This window comes from Falco biarmicus, chromosome 5 (genome assembly GCF_023638135.1).
Source record: "Falco biarmicus isolate bFalBia1 chromosome 5, bFalBia1.pri, whole genome shotgun sequence".
Taxonomy (NCBI): domain Eukaryota; kingdom Metazoa; phylum Chordata; class Aves; order Falconiformes; family Falconidae; genus Falco; species Falco biarmicus.
The window spans coordinates 42,108,132-42,125,280 of NC_079292.1; the positions used below are offsets into that span (position 1 = coordinate 42,108,132).

At 42.8% G+C, this 17,149-nt stretch overlaps 1 protein-coding gene across 2 annotated transcripts in view; it reads left to right on the forward strand.

Moving 5' to 3' along the window:
* PRICKLE1 (prickle planar cell polarity protein 1) overlaps positions 1-16,451 on the forward strand; it is a 66,574-nt gene extending 50,123 nt beyond the window's left edge. The window contains exons 1-8 of one of the 2 annotated variants that reach the window (XM_056338890.1): positions 244-417; positions 5,671-5,850; positions 8,121-8,234; positions 9,069-9,206; positions 9,698-9,901; positions 10,456-10,642; positions 10,782-11,645; positions 13,051-16,451. In XM_056338890.1, coding sequence (XP_056194865.1) covers positions 5,719-5,850; positions 8,121-8,234; positions 9,069-9,206; positions 9,698-9,901; positions 10,456-10,642; positions 10,782-11,645; positions 13,051-13,907 — 2,496 coding nt within the window. In that variant the 5' untranslated portion in view covers positions 244-417; positions 5,671-5,718 and the 3' untranslated portion in view covers positions 13,908-16,451. Of the gene's footprint in view, positions 1-243; positions 418-5,670; positions 5,851-8,120; positions 8,235-9,068; positions 9,207-9,697; positions 9,902-10,455; positions 10,643-10,781; positions 11,646-13,050 lie in introns of those variants that run through there. The other variant, XM_056338888.1, reaches the window with a different exon arrangement.
* The last annotated feature ends 698 nt before the right edge of the window (positions 16,452-17,149 follow it).

Here is a 17,149-nt window from a genome sequence, read left to right on the forward strand (position 1 = left end):
GGCGGGCGCTGCCGGGGCCGCTCCGGGGTGCGTTTGGGGAGGAGCGCTCGGGAGGCTGCTCCCTGCCCGGCCCGCAGCCCCGGGGGGGCGGAAGGGAGGGCGGGGGGCGGCGCAGGTAGCTCTGCCGCCGCGCTCCCAGCGGGCGGGACGAGGAGGGGAAGCGGCGGCGCCGACCGGAGGGACCGGGCAGGCGGAGCCCCCCGCCCCTTCCTCGGCGGGGCTGCGCCTGGCGCTGGCCGCTCCTCCGGCCCGCGGTGAGCAGTGCGGCCGCCTCGCCGTGCCCGCTGCCTTGGCAGCCCTGGGGCAGCGGGGAGGGGGCTCGGGCTCACGCGGCGGGCGCAGCGAGCGGCCATCGGTCGCCCCCCCTCGCCTCCCGGCGCCCCAGCCGCCTCGCCGCCCTTTCGGTCCTGCCAAGAGGTAATTCGCGGTTACTTGTGTCCGCGGCCCGCCCGCCGGTGGGAGGCTGGAGGGGGGGGACCCGGGGACGGGGGGCGCCTCTGACCGCCGTCATGTCTGTGAGGCCCGGGGGGTCCCCGCCAGCCCGTCGGGGCGCTGCCTGCTGGCGGGCATCGGCCCGGCGCGCTGCCCTGAGCTGCCGCGGCGCAGCGCGTCCGTCAGAATAAACCGGCCTAAGCGCGGATTTTTTTTTTTTGACAACTGTAGTCTCGTGACTTACTGAACACTTGCTTGAAGTGTTTTCTCTGGAAACTTGTCTGAAATGAGGGTTGTGAGCCCTAACAAAGAAGGGTGTTGTTCGGGAGCCAACAGGTGACGGGGTGAAACCTGAGTATATGTGTACATTGGAGTAAAGTCGGGCTGCTGTTTAAAATAGAATAAAAAAAAAAATCAATGGGAGGCTGTAAAAGGCACGATTTCTTTCTTTCTGAATCTGTACACCCTCTTAAGGAGAGAGGGGGGAAGCATCCGTGAGAATACCGCTTCCTTGGCCAGCGGTTTGGTTCTTGCCCAACTGCAGCCTGCGCTTGTGTTTCCATCAGGCACCGCGCAGCGCCAAGCATAACACATCCAAATCAGATGTGTTGGCGTGGGGCGATGCTTTGTCACGGTGCTTCCTCCTTTTGTTAACGTAGGTAGCCTGTCTTTGCAGCATGGCTCGTCAGAAGAAAATACCCCCGAGAAGGATCATCTGACTTCCAGGTGGAAAAGTGATCTTTGCGCTAGGATGCTAGAGGAGGAAAGCAGTTTAAGTCTTCAGTTGGTCCTTGCGTGCTGGCTAAAGAGAGGGGAAAAAAGTTCTTACTTCTGGGGCCCATCTATAAAGGTTTGTTGAATGAACAAGTATACAGCCTTCGTTCCACCCCCTACTGCTCTGGATAGGTCGTTACTCAAAGGACCCAACAGCTGAGGAAGTTGCTGTGTGCTAGTGCTGATAAAAATGCCACTCATCAACTCTGGGTCCAGATTTCCCGAGTACAGAGCAGCAGAGCTGTCTGTAAATAGTTACTTGTACTGTGGCTAGGGAATGGGACTTTTTGAACGTTTGCATAATAGCTATTGGAAATAGTCTTTAAAGTATTAGTAGTTACTTTGTGGTGGTGTATTGCTGCTGTTTTACACCCTTCTTCTAATGTAGTTATCGTGGACCGGCGATTAAATAAACAGGTGAATGGGCTGGCCACGCTAATCTCAACTCGTTGAGCCTTCATTGTGAATGGATGCATGCGATATGCATCTTGTATCCCCTATAGCCTTGTTAACAAGCCTTCTAACAAAAAAGTTGTTAAAACAATTTGCCCCGCAGGACAGAGTAAAACAGCAGGGGATGGGCAAGGAGATGTTTGTCTAACTGTGCTCACAAATCGTGACCTCTTCTATCTGGTCAGGGGTGAACATAATCAGTGAGCTGGAAATCCTAGCATGGGGATAACCTTCGTATGGGTTCAGCAATAGCTTTGCTCAAAGCTTGCTAGCCTAGTATTTTGCGTACCAATAGGTTTGTAATTAGGAGCGTAGTTTATCTTTGCTTCCAAGAACTTTGTCATAATAGGGTCATTTTAATACATCTGTGGAAAAAAAGTATTAATTGCTTTTCTTTTACAATCAGATGTAGCTGTTTAATTCAATTATGTTACTCATAGTTGTCAAGCTGCCAGTGAAATACCTCCTTGTAGGCTCTGAAGCTTTTTTTGAGAGGTAGTATTTGAACAGAGCTGAATCCTCAAAATGTTCCACAGACTTTAAGGAAGCAAAACAAAACATCCTTGCTGTGTTTTGTAGATGTCATGGCAGGAGTAGAAAGACCACCTTTCTACTCATCCCTCGGAAAGCATTTATTTTTTCAGCTGTTGTTTATATTCATTTGAATCCTCCTTAGGATGTGATCATTTTAAACGGATCACTTTGAAGGATGAGTGCGGTTGGGGGGCAGGGAGGAAGAACCCTGTAGTTTTAAAATGCAAACCAAATTACACTGGAGTAGGAAAGGAAGGAGAACTCCTAAACAAGCAGTTGCTAAAATAGTTCTGCAGATAGCCTGCTGTTAAGCTGGGGTGGTTTAGAAGCCTCACTCTCAGCAACACCACAGTATTTGTGACATGGCCGTATTGATATATGGTGTACTGTCAGTCATTTATAGCTGGCTTAACATTAGCTCTATGGCTAATAGAGCTTTTCTTTTAAAGTGAATGCTGTCCTTTGAGTAATCTTGGTTCATCGAGATTTATGAACCTCGCTTTATACATTTCCAGTTGCCTTATCAGGGGAGGAGCACCCTGACTGTAAAGTTGCATTTTACAGTTGGAGGTAAGGTGTATTTTTCCTTTATTCTCTACTAGCCATGCTTTCAACCTGCCCTGTATCACCAGGAAATAGGCCTGTGGTGGTCTCTTGTTGGTGCATCCTGTCTGAAACAGATGTGTCAAAAGTGGTCCATGGAAAAGCAGTGTGGTGCCTTGTTTTCCTTTGGAATTAGGCAGCGCTCCTGCACTTCTGTACCTTTGCTGTACCTGATATCCCAACATTACCTAGCACCGCTTTTTGGCACATAGAAGTAGCGTGTAGCCTTAGTGTTCAAAAAAACCTCAGAAGAGTTAACATGTTTTCAGACATTCAGTTTTTGCTTTGTTTCTTTATCTTTCAAAAGAAGAAAGTCAGAGAAGTTAATTTCTGATCCTACAGAGAGGTTTGTGATTAATCAATATGAAGCAATTACTCGGTTATCTCTGTGCTCCTGAGCGCTGGATGCGGTGTGAGCCAGCCAGGGGTGCACCTTGCTCAAGTGCCCGGGGACTGGCAGAGCTGAACCTGTCTCAGCCTAAATTACACTTCAGATCTGTTGCCTGGGGTGCGGTTCGGGTCAGGCTGCCTAGCGAAATGTTGGCAAAGGTGTTTCACCTAGTGACTCCTTTTATTCCTGGGTCATTGGGCAGGAGCCTGTTCTTGAAAAGGGACAGTTGACCAACGCAAGCTCTCATGTTGCAATGCCGTAAGAATTGGAAATACCAGCTTAGGCGTCAGTGAGTACATGACATTATTGTAAACCAGGTATCTGCACCTTCCTGAAGGGAAACTGTAAAACAGTTCATCTGTTGCTAAGATCATCTTGGAAGGACTTGGACTTCTCGATACTCACAGTGATTTTTACACTTAAGAATTATTTGGGTGTCAATAAGGGACACAAGCTGCCAACCTGAGCATCCCCATCCACCTGCAACAGTAAGCACTGTTGCCTTTTTTTTTTTTGCTAGTGATTTCTTAACTGCGTCACGGTATTCCTCTGTCCCTCCTTGCACCCTAGTTTTATACAAGTAGTAACAAAGCATACCTCATGCTTGACTTAATTTCCACTAGTACCTGGAGGGGGGAAACAGTTTTGTATCACTTATTGTTTCTCAAGGAAACTAATTGAAGGGGTCTAGTACATGCAAGGATGCCTGTCTCCCTACTTTAAATATATAGTACTGAGGTTTTAGTATTGGATTTGGTTTTAGTCACCTTCCTTGACAGAGATTTATAATATGGTGATGTTAAGCTTAGAAACTGTTTTCGCTAACCTTCTGAAGTTGTGCAGCTAGAGTAAAATTTCAGAAATTTGCTTGACAGCTCACAAGCTTTGTAGAAATAGCCTGCTCTCAAAGCGGAGGTTGGCAGGTTTGCTTTCCCCATCAAATATTAAATCAATCTTCTATTACAGTGCAGCTATGCAGTGTAATAGAAGCGTGTTGGCATCTTAGCAGTGCAGCAGAAATAGTGTATTTTCCAGCCATAAGTTTTTGGAATGAAGTTCACAAACAAGTTTCATTTTTTTGAGCACTAGCCCAGTGGAAGAGTTAAGTAATTTTTTGTTGCTTTTTACTGGGTGTGGTTACGTACAGATGTATTGAAAATGGGGGTAGGTAAGACTGTGTAATGCTGAATATTGTAATTTCTCCGAGTTTGTAGCTTTGGATGCATGTGGCCATTTTTTATGGAGCAGGTTTGGGTTTATGTACTGAATTCAACAGAGCCTGGCACTAACCAGTGCCTCATGCTTGGAGGATGAGAAACTCCTGTTGAGTAACGAGCTGAATACTTGGGTAAGGGGGCTTAAATCTTTCTTCCACCTGTGATCTAGCAGTAACTTATTTTCTCTGAAATGGTGGCGCTAAGACTGGAAATGTAACGTGGGACCCACCAGAAGTTTTTAGATTGCTTCCCCCTTCAGACCCACCAGAAAGGCTGTATGTCAAGATTAAAATTTTCTATGGCTCAGATCTAGTACTGACAAAATTGCATCTGTGTTTAGAAGGATACGTTAAAGAATTGCCTAAAATAGGGAAGGCACAGCTCGTGTGTAATGTTGTACTGCAAAAGCAAGTTTGTTTCTATCCTCAGTGGTCAGAACCTCTGTCATGGTAGAATGCATCCTCTCTGCTTTTGGTTATGTGGATTTCACTGAAATTCCTGGTCCGAATTTCCTAAGAACTTCCCCTAGAACTAATGTAAGATATTTATCCTAATAAGCTTTTTACTGCAGGATGCTGTGGATGTTGGTGAGAACCACCTTTGCCAGTTGTGACTCAAAATGATCCCACTGATACGAAGCTTTGCAGGCTTCATGAATCAAGAGAAGCATCTCCCTGTAGGGTTTTAAATTAACAGAACAATCATGATGTATTTTACAGAGCCTAATCTGGCATAATTGGATTTCAGATATTTAACTGGACCAACGCCCTTCCGCTCTGATACAGCTAAAACAAACTTCTCGGAGGAATCCAGCAGACACTGCTCTGTGCCTACCTTGTGAAAAACAGGATGCTACTTGCACAACAGTCTTTCCCTAGCAATTTCTTCAGTTTTTGACACGCAGTTGTCATGTCTTTTGTGTTACTAGATTGGTGGTAGTAATGACTTCAGGAAGAGCTCATGTCATTGCTTTTGTTAATAGCTGCTCAGCGAGTCTTTCCCAGATACACCTGCATACAACCTGTGATGTGAAACGAGCACAAGTGTAGAAGATGACAAGTGTTAATATTGAAATTCTTTGCAGTTGCCAAACGTGGTAGCGTGTGTCTAGTTTTCTTTCTCTTGACTAGTTTTTCTTTTAGATGCTTCAGTCATTTATCATTCTGGGCAGCACAAGGAATACTAAACGGTTGTAAGATCATTTACATTGATAATTAGTTGTTACACATTCAAATTTATTAAAACTCTGTTAACTTCTTCCTCCAGATCAATCGCTTGATGAGCTGCAGCTGAAATATTTAATACTTCACACTTATGCCATTGGAGATGGACCCCAAGGCCAATAATCTCGTCTTCGGGTGTCAGCGAAGCTCAACATCTGACGATGACTCTGGGTGTGCCTTGGAAGAATATGCCTGGGTCCCCCCTGGCCTCAGACCGGAGCAGGTACCAACTGTGCTTCTGCATTTTTAAAATAAGCCTTGTAAGGACTGTCTAAGGGAGCGATACGCTGCCTCTGCAAGTCTTGATTAAATTCTTACAATGTATAAAACTTAAATTCATCTAGAACTCTTCACATCTTGTTTTGTTTCCTGTTCCAATGAGGCTCTGTTTAGGGAGCTTAAGATCCTCTACACTGAGGAGTTTTTATGTTCCAAAAAAAAAGTTCCCAGTCAAGAATTTTCAATAAATATGTGCCACAGAGGTATGTATTGTCAAGTCTAAAAAGCAGCATAGAAATTTGCTTTCTCTTTGAAATAAGTTATTAGCTTAAATTAAAGCTTGTTCCATACTTTGTGGCATGTGTGCTACTTGGCCAGTACTTCACTGCACTTGGACAACTCTTTAAATAATTAGGCATTCGACACGCAGAACACGTATGTTACTACAGCGCACATAAACAGAAGTGTTCTGTCACTGTGACAAGTAGTAATGTATTTTACGCTTGTTTAAATAGTTGTATGCCTGCCATTTGTTCGTGCCAGGATTTCTCTTCTATGGTCTCTATAGAGCTGACACCCGTGGGTTGGCTGGGCTGTTCCTTCCCTTCTCCCCTTTCTTCTTTATCTTTTACAACGCCGTGGTAATGGAAATAAAAATGAAATTATTGATGGGCAAGTTGCCATGGGAGATGAAAATGAATCTCTCGTGGTATTCATTTACTTGATGATACTGCAACTGTGCTGAAGCTGTGTACTCACTAATGTCCAGAACTCAGACTTCAGTGTTAAATGGACAGAGTGGCTTTGTAGTGTCTGCTACTGAAGGCAGAGCAGCTCTCCTTCAGCTGACAAGATAATACATTCCATAGCTGTAAAGGCGCAGAAGATATCTCTGTTTTGCTGTGCAGAGATTTTCTTGATGATGAATAAAGTAACGAGTCTGCAGGAATGGCAAATAGTGGGCTATTTTTAGGGAAACTTTTTATCACTTACTTAAGCATATATAAGAATCCTGATGAATCAGACCTTAAGGCAAACAGCAAGCTAACATTCTGCCAGCACAATTAAATGCCCTAAAATACCCTCATGATCCAACTAGCTCAAACTCACTGAAGATCTTTTTTCCAAGAAGAATGACTCATGCTGAGAATGGTGCAATAAAATTGAGAAAAGGGCATAAAGTATCTTTAAAGCTTCACTTCTTAATGCATGTTGTTATTTTTTCCTGAAGCCTCTTGAAGTACAGTCAGTAGTAAGTGGGCTTCTGATGTTTCAGTTTGGGTTAAATGAAGACCAAGTCATGTTTTGTGCAACTTGTCTCATATAATGTTGATTGCTTCCCGAGTCAAGTGACTGATTACTGCTTCTTTTTCATCTGTCTTGCACAGTAATAAGCTGTTGACCTGAGCATTATTTAAATCTGGATGGCAAGTAATATTTTTGCCAATATTCAGCTCTTATTTACAGCCCCAGGCCTCGTGACAAGCTGGAAACTGCGTAGGAAAAACAATAAATCTGTAGCTGTTCCACAAAAATATTTTTTGCCATTGGGCTTTGTCATAGTGTTCATTACAGCTTTCCTGTCATAATTTTCTTCTGAAAAAAAAAAAAAGTGAGTGAAGATTGATAGGTGTGTACATGTAATATTGATTCCTTTATCAAAAACATGCAGCCCATGAAAATTTTGTAGTTAATTTGCATCTGATTGAAATGTGGCTGTATCCAGCCTCCTCCCAAGGGAAGGATGTTTCCACCTTCTTACCAAAGCCCACATGGAAGCAATGAAAGCTGATGCTTTGGGTGAGCCTGATCAGCAGGAGACTACAAAACAGCTTTTGTCTCAACAATGTGTAAAATGCAGAGAGCAAATTAAATTTGTTTATATAGTGGCTGTTTTCTGGAAAGCTTCATGCCTTGTGCGGTAAATTGCAGAAGGAAACTTGGAATTTCCATGAGGTTGTTGACCAGCCCTGAAGGGGGTGGGAATAATGAGAACATTACATGTGCATAATTTATGATACCCCCCCTAATTGTCACTGCAAATTGCATTCCAGAAAAGCAATTCAGCAGCTGGGTGCTAGTTTTATCAGAGACAATTCAGGTTTGCTGAGCTGGTTCATCTGGGTCTCGTATTTTCAGCACAACCCCTGCCACAGGTCTAATGTAGCGTAACCTTCGTAAATGGGACCCGAGATAAAACAGTAGCTGAAGGACGCCTGCAGTGCTTGGGTGATGTGTGTCCCTCGGTCTGAACACTGCGTTCCTCCTGTTCAGGTCCAGCTGTATTTTGCCTGCTTGCCAGAGGAGAAGGTCCCTTACATTAACAGCCCTGGAGAGAAGCACCGCATTAAACAACTTCTCTATCAGCTGCCACCCCACGATAATGAGGTAAATACAGCATCTGGGATGGACCGTCAGGGCTTAGGTCTCCCTGGCGGCTTTTACGTGGAGAATTACCTACCTGGGTCTATATTAAAAGCCTAAATTGTGGCCTGCAGTGGCATCTGACCTATAAAGCAGCACGGTGTGTACACTGAGTCCATTGTTCAGCTGTCCGGTGGGCTTGTGTGCGGATAAGAGCTGTCTGGAAGGACACTGCCTTTGCTTGTAAGGGAGGCTGGTGTCACTGCAATAAACTTAACACAAGTTGGTTTTATAGTGTTTGCAGCCACCCACCAATTAACCAGGAACCTACAAATTCCTGGAATTGCATTGTAGCACACAAAAAGGATGCTTTGTGACAGTAAAAGGTTTGCATCTCAGATATGCAGTGTAATTTGGAGTAGAAGTGGAAATAACAAACAAGCTCTTTGTAAGGAAAGGGGGCGGGGGTGTCAATACTTAAGATCTTGTGTATACTGCAATAGTTAGTTGTGGGCACTTAACCATAAATCTAAAGGACAATGTTATGGCTGATCTGCGTTCATTCCACTGTTTTAGAATAGCAGCAGGTTTTGGGTTGTCTTTTTTACATCTTACTTCTTGCCTAGACAACTTCTTAGTTTGGTGGGTTTTTTCCCTGTAATGCAAAAACTTTCTCTGTACTACTTTTGTGTTATGCTATATTAGCTAAATATTGATGGTAGAGCAAACAAGTTGGAAAAGTTTAATGATGATTGCCGGCGTGCCTGATGAATTTCTTGCATATATGCACTTACTCACCAATCTGTTACTTTAAAAGCTCAGTATCTAAAATAAGTTCTCCTGTGTTTTCACTGGAAGGTGAGATACTGCCAGTCTTTAAGTGAGGAAGAAAAGAAGGAGCTGCAGATGTTCAGTTCTCAGCGCAAAAAGGAGGCACTCGGCCGAGGCACTATTAAGCTACTCTCAAGAGCAGTGATGCATGCAGTTTGTGAGCAGGTAATACTACTGGTTCTACAAGCCAACTGGAGGGCTGAATAATGTGAAAATACAGTATCTAAATATTAAATGTAAGCTTATCGCTGTCTATGTCTGTAAACATTAAAAAAAAAGATGATTTTTTAAACTGCATGTAAATAGAAAGAAGGTAGTGTGTGCTTAAGCAAAACGCAACCTTTGATACTGGGTATGAAATGAATCTTTGATCTATTTCCTACTCAAAAAAACCTGTTGCTGACTCATACTAAATTAATGACAAATGAAACCCAGGCATATGCTTAAAAATGTTGTTATGATTAAAATAAAATTCTATTCACAAAAGGTTTGTTGATGCACAGAGTTTGTCTAGACCTAAATTGAGAGGAATTTTTTCCCTCTCTTCGCAGTTTTGGAATAAAAACTGCTCTATTGGGTTTGGTGTTCTAACTTTAAATGCTAGAAGCTAGTAGTTTGGGATGGGAAGTGTTTTCACTTTCTGGTTTTGTTCCTAGTGTGGTATGAAAGTAAACGGCGGTGAAGTTGCAGTATTTGCCTCAAGAGCTGGGCCTGGTGTGTGCTGGCACCCCTCATGTTTTGTGTGTTTCACATGTAACGAGCTGCTCGTTGACCTTATCTACTTCTACCAAGATGGAAAAATTCATTGTGGCAGACACCACGCTGAACTTCTCAAACCTCGATGTTCAGCCTGCGATGAGGTGAATAATTCACGTGTTACAACCAGTCTGCATTCCTGTTGTTCAGTTAGCAAACTGCATCACTTGGGCAATTACTAACTTCAGATGCATTGTTTTAAGAAGTCAGGACTCTGCTGCACAGATGTGTTTGAAGGCTGAGGTGTTTCATTTCTTGTCAAATTGGCAGTATCGTAAATAATATGATGGTATTCAGAAAGTGCATACCTCTTTGCATTCAGAATTGAGTCTTGTAGATCAAATTAGAAAAAGGATCTGTACAAACAGCCAGAATACCTTGACAGCAGCTTCTTAATGGTTAAGTTCTTATGTTCTCTCTCTCTTTTTTTTTTTTTTTAAAGTACAGGGTTTCTTTTTTTAATTCCTTTCTTTCTGTTACAGAAAAGGTCAGAATGCTGCAGTTGCTGTGGGAGACTTTTTTTCTATCTTTATATTCAAAAGGCAGCTAAATAAAAATAAATTCAGTGAACTGCACAATTGGGGTACTTTGCATGCTCTAACTTCCCAGGTGAGGTTTTGGCCACTTAACTAAAAGTTTACTTTTTATCTCTGAAAAGATAATTTTTGCTGATGAGTGTACAGAAGCTGAGGGTCGCCACTGGCACATGAAGCACTTCTGTTGCCTCGAGTGTGAAACCATCCTGGGTGGACAGAGATACATCATGAAGGATGGGCGACCATTCTGCTGTAACTGCTTTGAATCTCTCTATGCGGAATACTGCGAGACCTGTGGGGAACACATTGGTAAGTATGTCCTTTTTAAGCGCTCAACTTACAAATTAAGGGAAAGCAAATTTATGAAATTATTTCACGTTCCAGAAGTATGCATTCCACAAGTAATTTTTTAGAGAAACCCAAAGCATTGCTTTTGCTCTGCTTCCAGGTGTTGACCATGCTCAGATGACCTACGATGGACAGCACTGGCATGCCACAGAGACTTGCTTTTCTTGTGCTCAGTGCAAGACCTCTTTGCTTGGCTGCCCTTTCCTTCCAAAGCAAGGGCAGATTTACTGTTCAAAAACCTGCAGCTTGGGAGAGGATGTTCATGCCTCCGACTCTTCTGATTCTGCGTTTCAGTCTGCTCGATCCAGAGATTCCAGGAGGAGTGTCCGCATGGGAAAAAGCAGCCGGTCAGCCGACCAGTGCCGCCAGTCACTCCTCCTGTCACCAGCTCTCAATTACAAATTTCCTGGCCTTTCAGGCAATGCTGATGATACTCTTTCTCGTAAGCTGGATGATTTAAGCCTTTCAAGGGAAGAGGCAAGCTTTGTTAATGAAGACTTCTGGAAAGGAAGAGTAGAGCAAGAAATGCCTGAAGACCCTGAAGAATGGGCTGAACATGAAGACTACATGACTCAACTTCTTCTGAAGTTTGGTGATAAAAGCCTCTTCCAGCAGCCCGCGGAAGTAGACATTAGATCAAGTGAACACTGGATTTCTGATAGTGTCGTCAAAAGCAAGTCGGACTTGAAAAAAAATAACCCAAGCCTAGCAAGTAAGAAGTATCAATCAGACATGTACTGGGCCCAGTCACAAGATGGTTTGGGTGACTCTGCATATGGCAGCCACCCAGGCCCTGCCAGCAGCAGGAAAATCCAGGAGTTAGACATGGAACACGGGGCGTCAGGATACAAACACGACCAAACACCGTGGTATGGAGGCTCACTTGAATGTCTGTCTGACCTCAAACAGCAAGAACAAAGTGTTCGAGACTCAATGGATTCTTTGGCTTTGTCTAACATAACAGGTAAGGGTGGGTGTCTGCGCGAAATGAATGTTTTTTATGGAGAGGTCAACCAAAGTGTGCATGTTGGAGTATTCTGAACTAAGACTTTTCGTATCTGTGATCTCTAAAAAGCTTTCGTAGCAAGAGATGCGTGTAAAATAGGCAGTAGCTTTAAACAAGCACATACGCTTCCACAAGAAACATTTCTGCTACTTAAATTCTATTTAAATTCTTCTTTCCTTTTGAATTCTCTTTCCTTTAACAAAAAAATCCATAATGTTAAACAGAATAAGAATGGTCTTGAACTATGCATTTGTTATATACTAACCACCACTTCAAGCCAAATAAAACTTTTTTGTTTTTTCTCCATACCTTAAATAGAAGAAGTTGCATTATATACTAGGGTAATATTAAATACTGCAAAAGACTTTAGGTAATCTCCTTGATTTGCTTGTAAAAATATGTAGAAAATCTGAAAGGATGGTAAACAACTTAGCCTTAGGAAATGAGGTTTATGAGATTATGTTTCTCCATTGACTAAAGAGGAACTGATAATCCACTTCTATGAACCTTCTTGTCAAATGTGATTGAAGTTAGCCAGAGATAAGTCATGTGTGTAGGTGTGTGTGCACGCATGTGCACATGCGTTAGCTTTCCTTTCCTATTTCCCTACAGAAAACCCAAATGTGGGAGCTAGGTATGAGAGACCCATTTAAAAAAGTTGTCCTGTCTCCTTCGTTCCTCTCTTCCTATAACCTGAATTATTGTAGCTACTCATGTAGCTCAGGCCTGACCCACATGCGGCATTGCCCAAGCAGCAGCAAAGGAACTGATGACGGGAGCTTGGTTCAGGGGGCACAGGAGGAGGAGGAACTAGAGGTATTGCACCTGGGAGCATCACGGACAGGTGACACGGTTGCTGTGGGAATGAAGGGTCACTGGCCACCATCCTGGAGTAAACCAGGCCAGCTTACTGCTGATGATTTTTGGAGGGTACGGATCCTCCTTTGCAAGGCAGTAAGCCTGGCTTTCCTGTAGCAACAGCTGGAATATTGAATTTAGCAATACCAGAAACAGGAAATATTTTAGCCTGAAAAATGCCAAGCACGGACTGTGGAATAATTTCAAGTAATTCTTTTTTCTTAGAGGCTTTAGCTGTATGCATGTTAGAGCTGTTTAAAAATTTTAAAATCATTAAACTTCCACCCTTGTTGTCCTAACGTTAACTAATTCTTAGGTAAACGGAGCTAATACTTAAATGTTTTAAGTCAAGACAAAGCTTCCTCTTCTACAAAGCTACTCCTTTTGGTAGTAGTTCCAAACCCACTGCTTTACTGAAAAGAAATGTTTAATAGTTTGTTACAATACTTATCTCTCCGATAGTCCTCTCATTTTCCTTTTCCTCCTTTCTCCATTCCCACCGCAGGGGCTTCAATGGATGGAGAAGGCAAGCCACGGCCATCTCTGTACTCTTTGCAAACTTTCCAAGAACTGGAGGTAGAGGACTGTGAGAAGATGAGCAACATGGGAACTCTGAATTCTTCAATGCTCCACCGGAGCACGGAGTCCTTGAAGAGTCTGAGCTCAGAGTTGTGTCAGGAAAAGGTCTTGCCAGAGGAAAAGCCAGTGCATATGCCTGTACTGAGAAGATCCAAATCCCAGTCTAGGCCTCAGCAAGTGAAATTTTCAGATGATGTTATTGATAATGGAAGTTACGAGAATCTTGAAATACGCCAGCCTCCAATGAGTGAAAGGACTCGTAGGCGTGTTTACCATTTTGAAGAGCGTGGAAGTCGGCCTTCTCATCATCGTAGAAGAAGTAGGAAGTCTCGTTCAGATAATGCACTTAACTTGGCCACAGAAAGAAGATGCTCTCCAAGAGAGAGATTTCGTTATTACTCCCCTCAGGATCATGAAAAATTTATTCAAAATAGAAGCTCACGGGAGATTCGGGCATATATTCAAAATGCAGAGCTGTATGGACAGTATGCCCATACTAGGTCTGATTATGCACTGCGGAATCAGGTGGTTGATAAATTTTTTGGATTGTATGGTGAGGAAGATGACTCCTGGTGTTCAACTTCATCCTCGTCATCTGATTCTGAAGAGGAAGGATATTTTCTAGGACAGCCGATTCCACAGCCACGATCACTGAGATACCCATACTATACAGATGACCTTTCTGGTCCAACTACTGCATTATCTAGTTCTCAGTTTGGACAAAGGACAACCAAATCAAAGAAGAAGAGGGGACACAAAGGAAAAAATTGCATAATTTCTTAATTTGTTTTAACAGTTGGGAAGACCAGTCAACTCTGTAGCTACAGTTTGAACCACATCTTTTTATATTAATACCTGTACTTAGGCAAGTTGCTAAGGTTCTTAATGCTTTGCCAGTGTAAATGATAACCCTGCCAGAGTTTACATTGTACAAGTAACATTCAGAAATGTCACCATGCCGAATGATGATCTGCTCAGATATCGCTAGGTTTACATACTATGTCTCAGCTGTTAAAATACTGTTTCCTGCAGTTCTTGATACTGACTTTTTGCAGACATTTTATTTTATGCTCACTATTCATCTACGTTGAGTTATCTGAGACAGGGGATCGAACAAAGATCAGTAAATAAAACTGTCGGTCCTGTGCTGTAGCTATATCCACAGGGTGATCTTTGACTTTTCCCTCTTACTGCCAAGAAGAAGGTGGCTCTGTGCTGTGCCCTTTCTTCATTGATAAAGCTCACTTTTCCTCCTTCAAGTTTCCTCACAAAAACTGGTTGGTTTTTTTTTTTTTATTTGGGAAAATGCTCCTTTTTCCAAAGTGTCCACTATTAAGGAGACAAAAATCAGAATGTGGGAGCTGAAATGCTTGAGGCCTTGATATATCCTAAAGCAGCAGTAAGTCGTTGATACTTTTAACTTTCATGGTTTTTCCTCCACAATTTTTTAAGAATTCCATCCCTCTGTAAGGTTTTGGGGTTTTGGTTTTTTTCTTTTGTTTTACATGCCTTTTTAAAGGAAGATACTAATTCAGCTACTGGAACTGGACTTCGCTGCCAGCAAGTGGTAATATTTTTGGGCTGTGCCCCCCAACCCCCAGCAGCGAAAGAGAGGGGTACAACTGCTGGAGTCCTTTGCTCAGGCATGTAACCCCATTTAAGTCAATGAATCTACTTGCGTAACAAATACTTTCATAAGGGCTTAAAGGATTAGGCTCCAGAATTGTGTCTTTTGGAATGCATTATCCAGGTTTTAAAATGTATTAGCTGCAATTCTAAATAAAAAAAACATTGATATTTATAATTTAGTATTTCATAGGCTTAAATGTATTCATAATTTAACAGTGCAAATACTAATGTACATATTGTACAGTTAAATTTTAAAAGCTGAATATTTTTATATCCCTGAATTTGAAGAAGTTTGTTACGATATCAGACTAGATTTGTTAGGGGTTTAACAGCAGCATTATGGATGAAACATTGCTTGTATTTTAGTCAGGGGTTTTAAGTTGAAAAATACTGAAAAATGTTTAGTGCAAAACAGCTTAATTTTGTCTACTAGGTATTAAAAGCTCTGTATGCATGGTGGGGCTATGTAAATACTCTCTATGGCCCTCTTAATCTTGCAAGTGTTATTTATGGGTCAAGCAAAATGTCAACTATATAAATGTAAAAACCACACAAGCCTAGAATATATCAGTGCAACAAATATGCAACTCCTGTGGATGTGGATTTATTTTTTAAAAAATTTATTATTATTCCCCTCCTTTCCCAAAAATAATTTCTGAAGTTCACCTACATAAAGGGAGAGAGATACTGGGTGGTTCTAGAAGGCAAGCTGGCAAAAAACTAGAAAGTAGCAGGTAATCTCAAAGGAAGCCTTGAATTCATATGTGGAGCAGGAGCTATTTTAAGTTATAGTAAACTTCTTCCACTGTTCTTAATGAAGGGCAGAAATAGTTGAATTAAGTGGCATCCACCAATTAAGACAGTAAATGCTAAAGCCATTGGCTTTCTGACCACCTGAAGAAAGGTAATTAATTAAATAATAGATGCTTCTTACCAAAGACGCCTGGCAAACTGAACTAAGCTTGCCCTTGAGAGGATAGAGCAGTTTGGAAATAAAGGCAGCTAGAAGTAAGGGAGGGAACGGACACGTGAGTATTGGCTTACACCAAAGAACATGAAGCTATTGCTAAGGCTAAACCAGACTAGCAGTTACCTGCTTGTATTTTTTCAGGGTAGAGTAAGCAAAAGACCCTTTTCTCCCAGAGGTGGTATTCACCATGTAAGTCACTTTTCTAGTACAAACAAGTCTTGTGTACATGAAGGCTGATCAAAGTAATATGCTACGTTGCATGGGCCAGTGGGCAGCTCCTGGGATGCTTCCAGCTGGCAGGCTGCTGTGGTGGCTTAGGCAGCATTTGCTTTCCTCGCAGCCAAACGCCTGTTGTACTTAAGTATGTTACAGCCAGCAGGCTGCCAGGGTTTACAGGACTTGAGGAGAGATGCTGACTTCTAATACTTCCCCCAGGATGCTCAAACAATGCTTGGGACCTTCCATTCTTACCTGTGTTTCCAAATACGGGGAACCAGGATTCAGAAATGAAATGCTGTGCTGCTACTGCTGTCTCTTTTTTGGAGCAAGTAACTGTCTCATGGAGACATGTCTCTCCACGAGTAGTTCTTCCGATCTTACATCGTCTCCCGAGATAACAGCATACATGGTCTCCCAAAGTGCAATGTCTTATGGAGTACTAGATGATAAAAGTTTTCCGTAGATTGTTAGTTCCTTCTTAAAAAAATAAATAATATCCAACTATTTGACACAGATCTCTAAAGTGTGTCATTTACAAACTTTCTTCAGAGTTAACTTTCATGTTACCTCCCTTTAAACCTCAAAATAAATGAGCTGAAAGATTTCTCTCTTTCCTGTGCCCTTCTCCAAAACCCAAGGATAACTAAAGGTGTCATTACTGGGACACTGTCAACTCTCTGCTCCTGCAAGGGCTCTGGCTACTTCAAAATGAGTGATGTAAATAATGACACTTCTCACCTCTCACCATCACTGTTTATATTATTATTTTTCAGCTGGAAGCTTTGGCAGTGGGGCAGAGGCTGTTCCTTGTCCTCAGTTTCCGTTGGAAAAAATCTAGAGGCACGTTTGTCTGTGCAAGGGGGTAACGAACCTTGTGTGTGTAGTGGTGCTCTCTCCACGCAGCAGCAATTCTGCCCGAGGCAGGAGCTCTGCCCTTGTTGTCCCTCAGGACCCGACTCCCCAGGGAGGCAGGGCTGCACAGCACCATGCCCAGGGGAGCAGTGCTCCAGCGTTGCCTCCCAGTGGTCACGCAGCTTGTTCAGCGCCAGCAGACACCTCTGCTCTAAGGTGCGTACATCTCCCCTCACCCGTGCTGGGCTGCAGGACCACAAGTAATAAAGAGCATTAGAAGACACGTAGAAAGCTGAGGAACTGACTGCTGAGACGTTCACATCAGGAGAAGACTAACAGGTATTCGTAATAATGC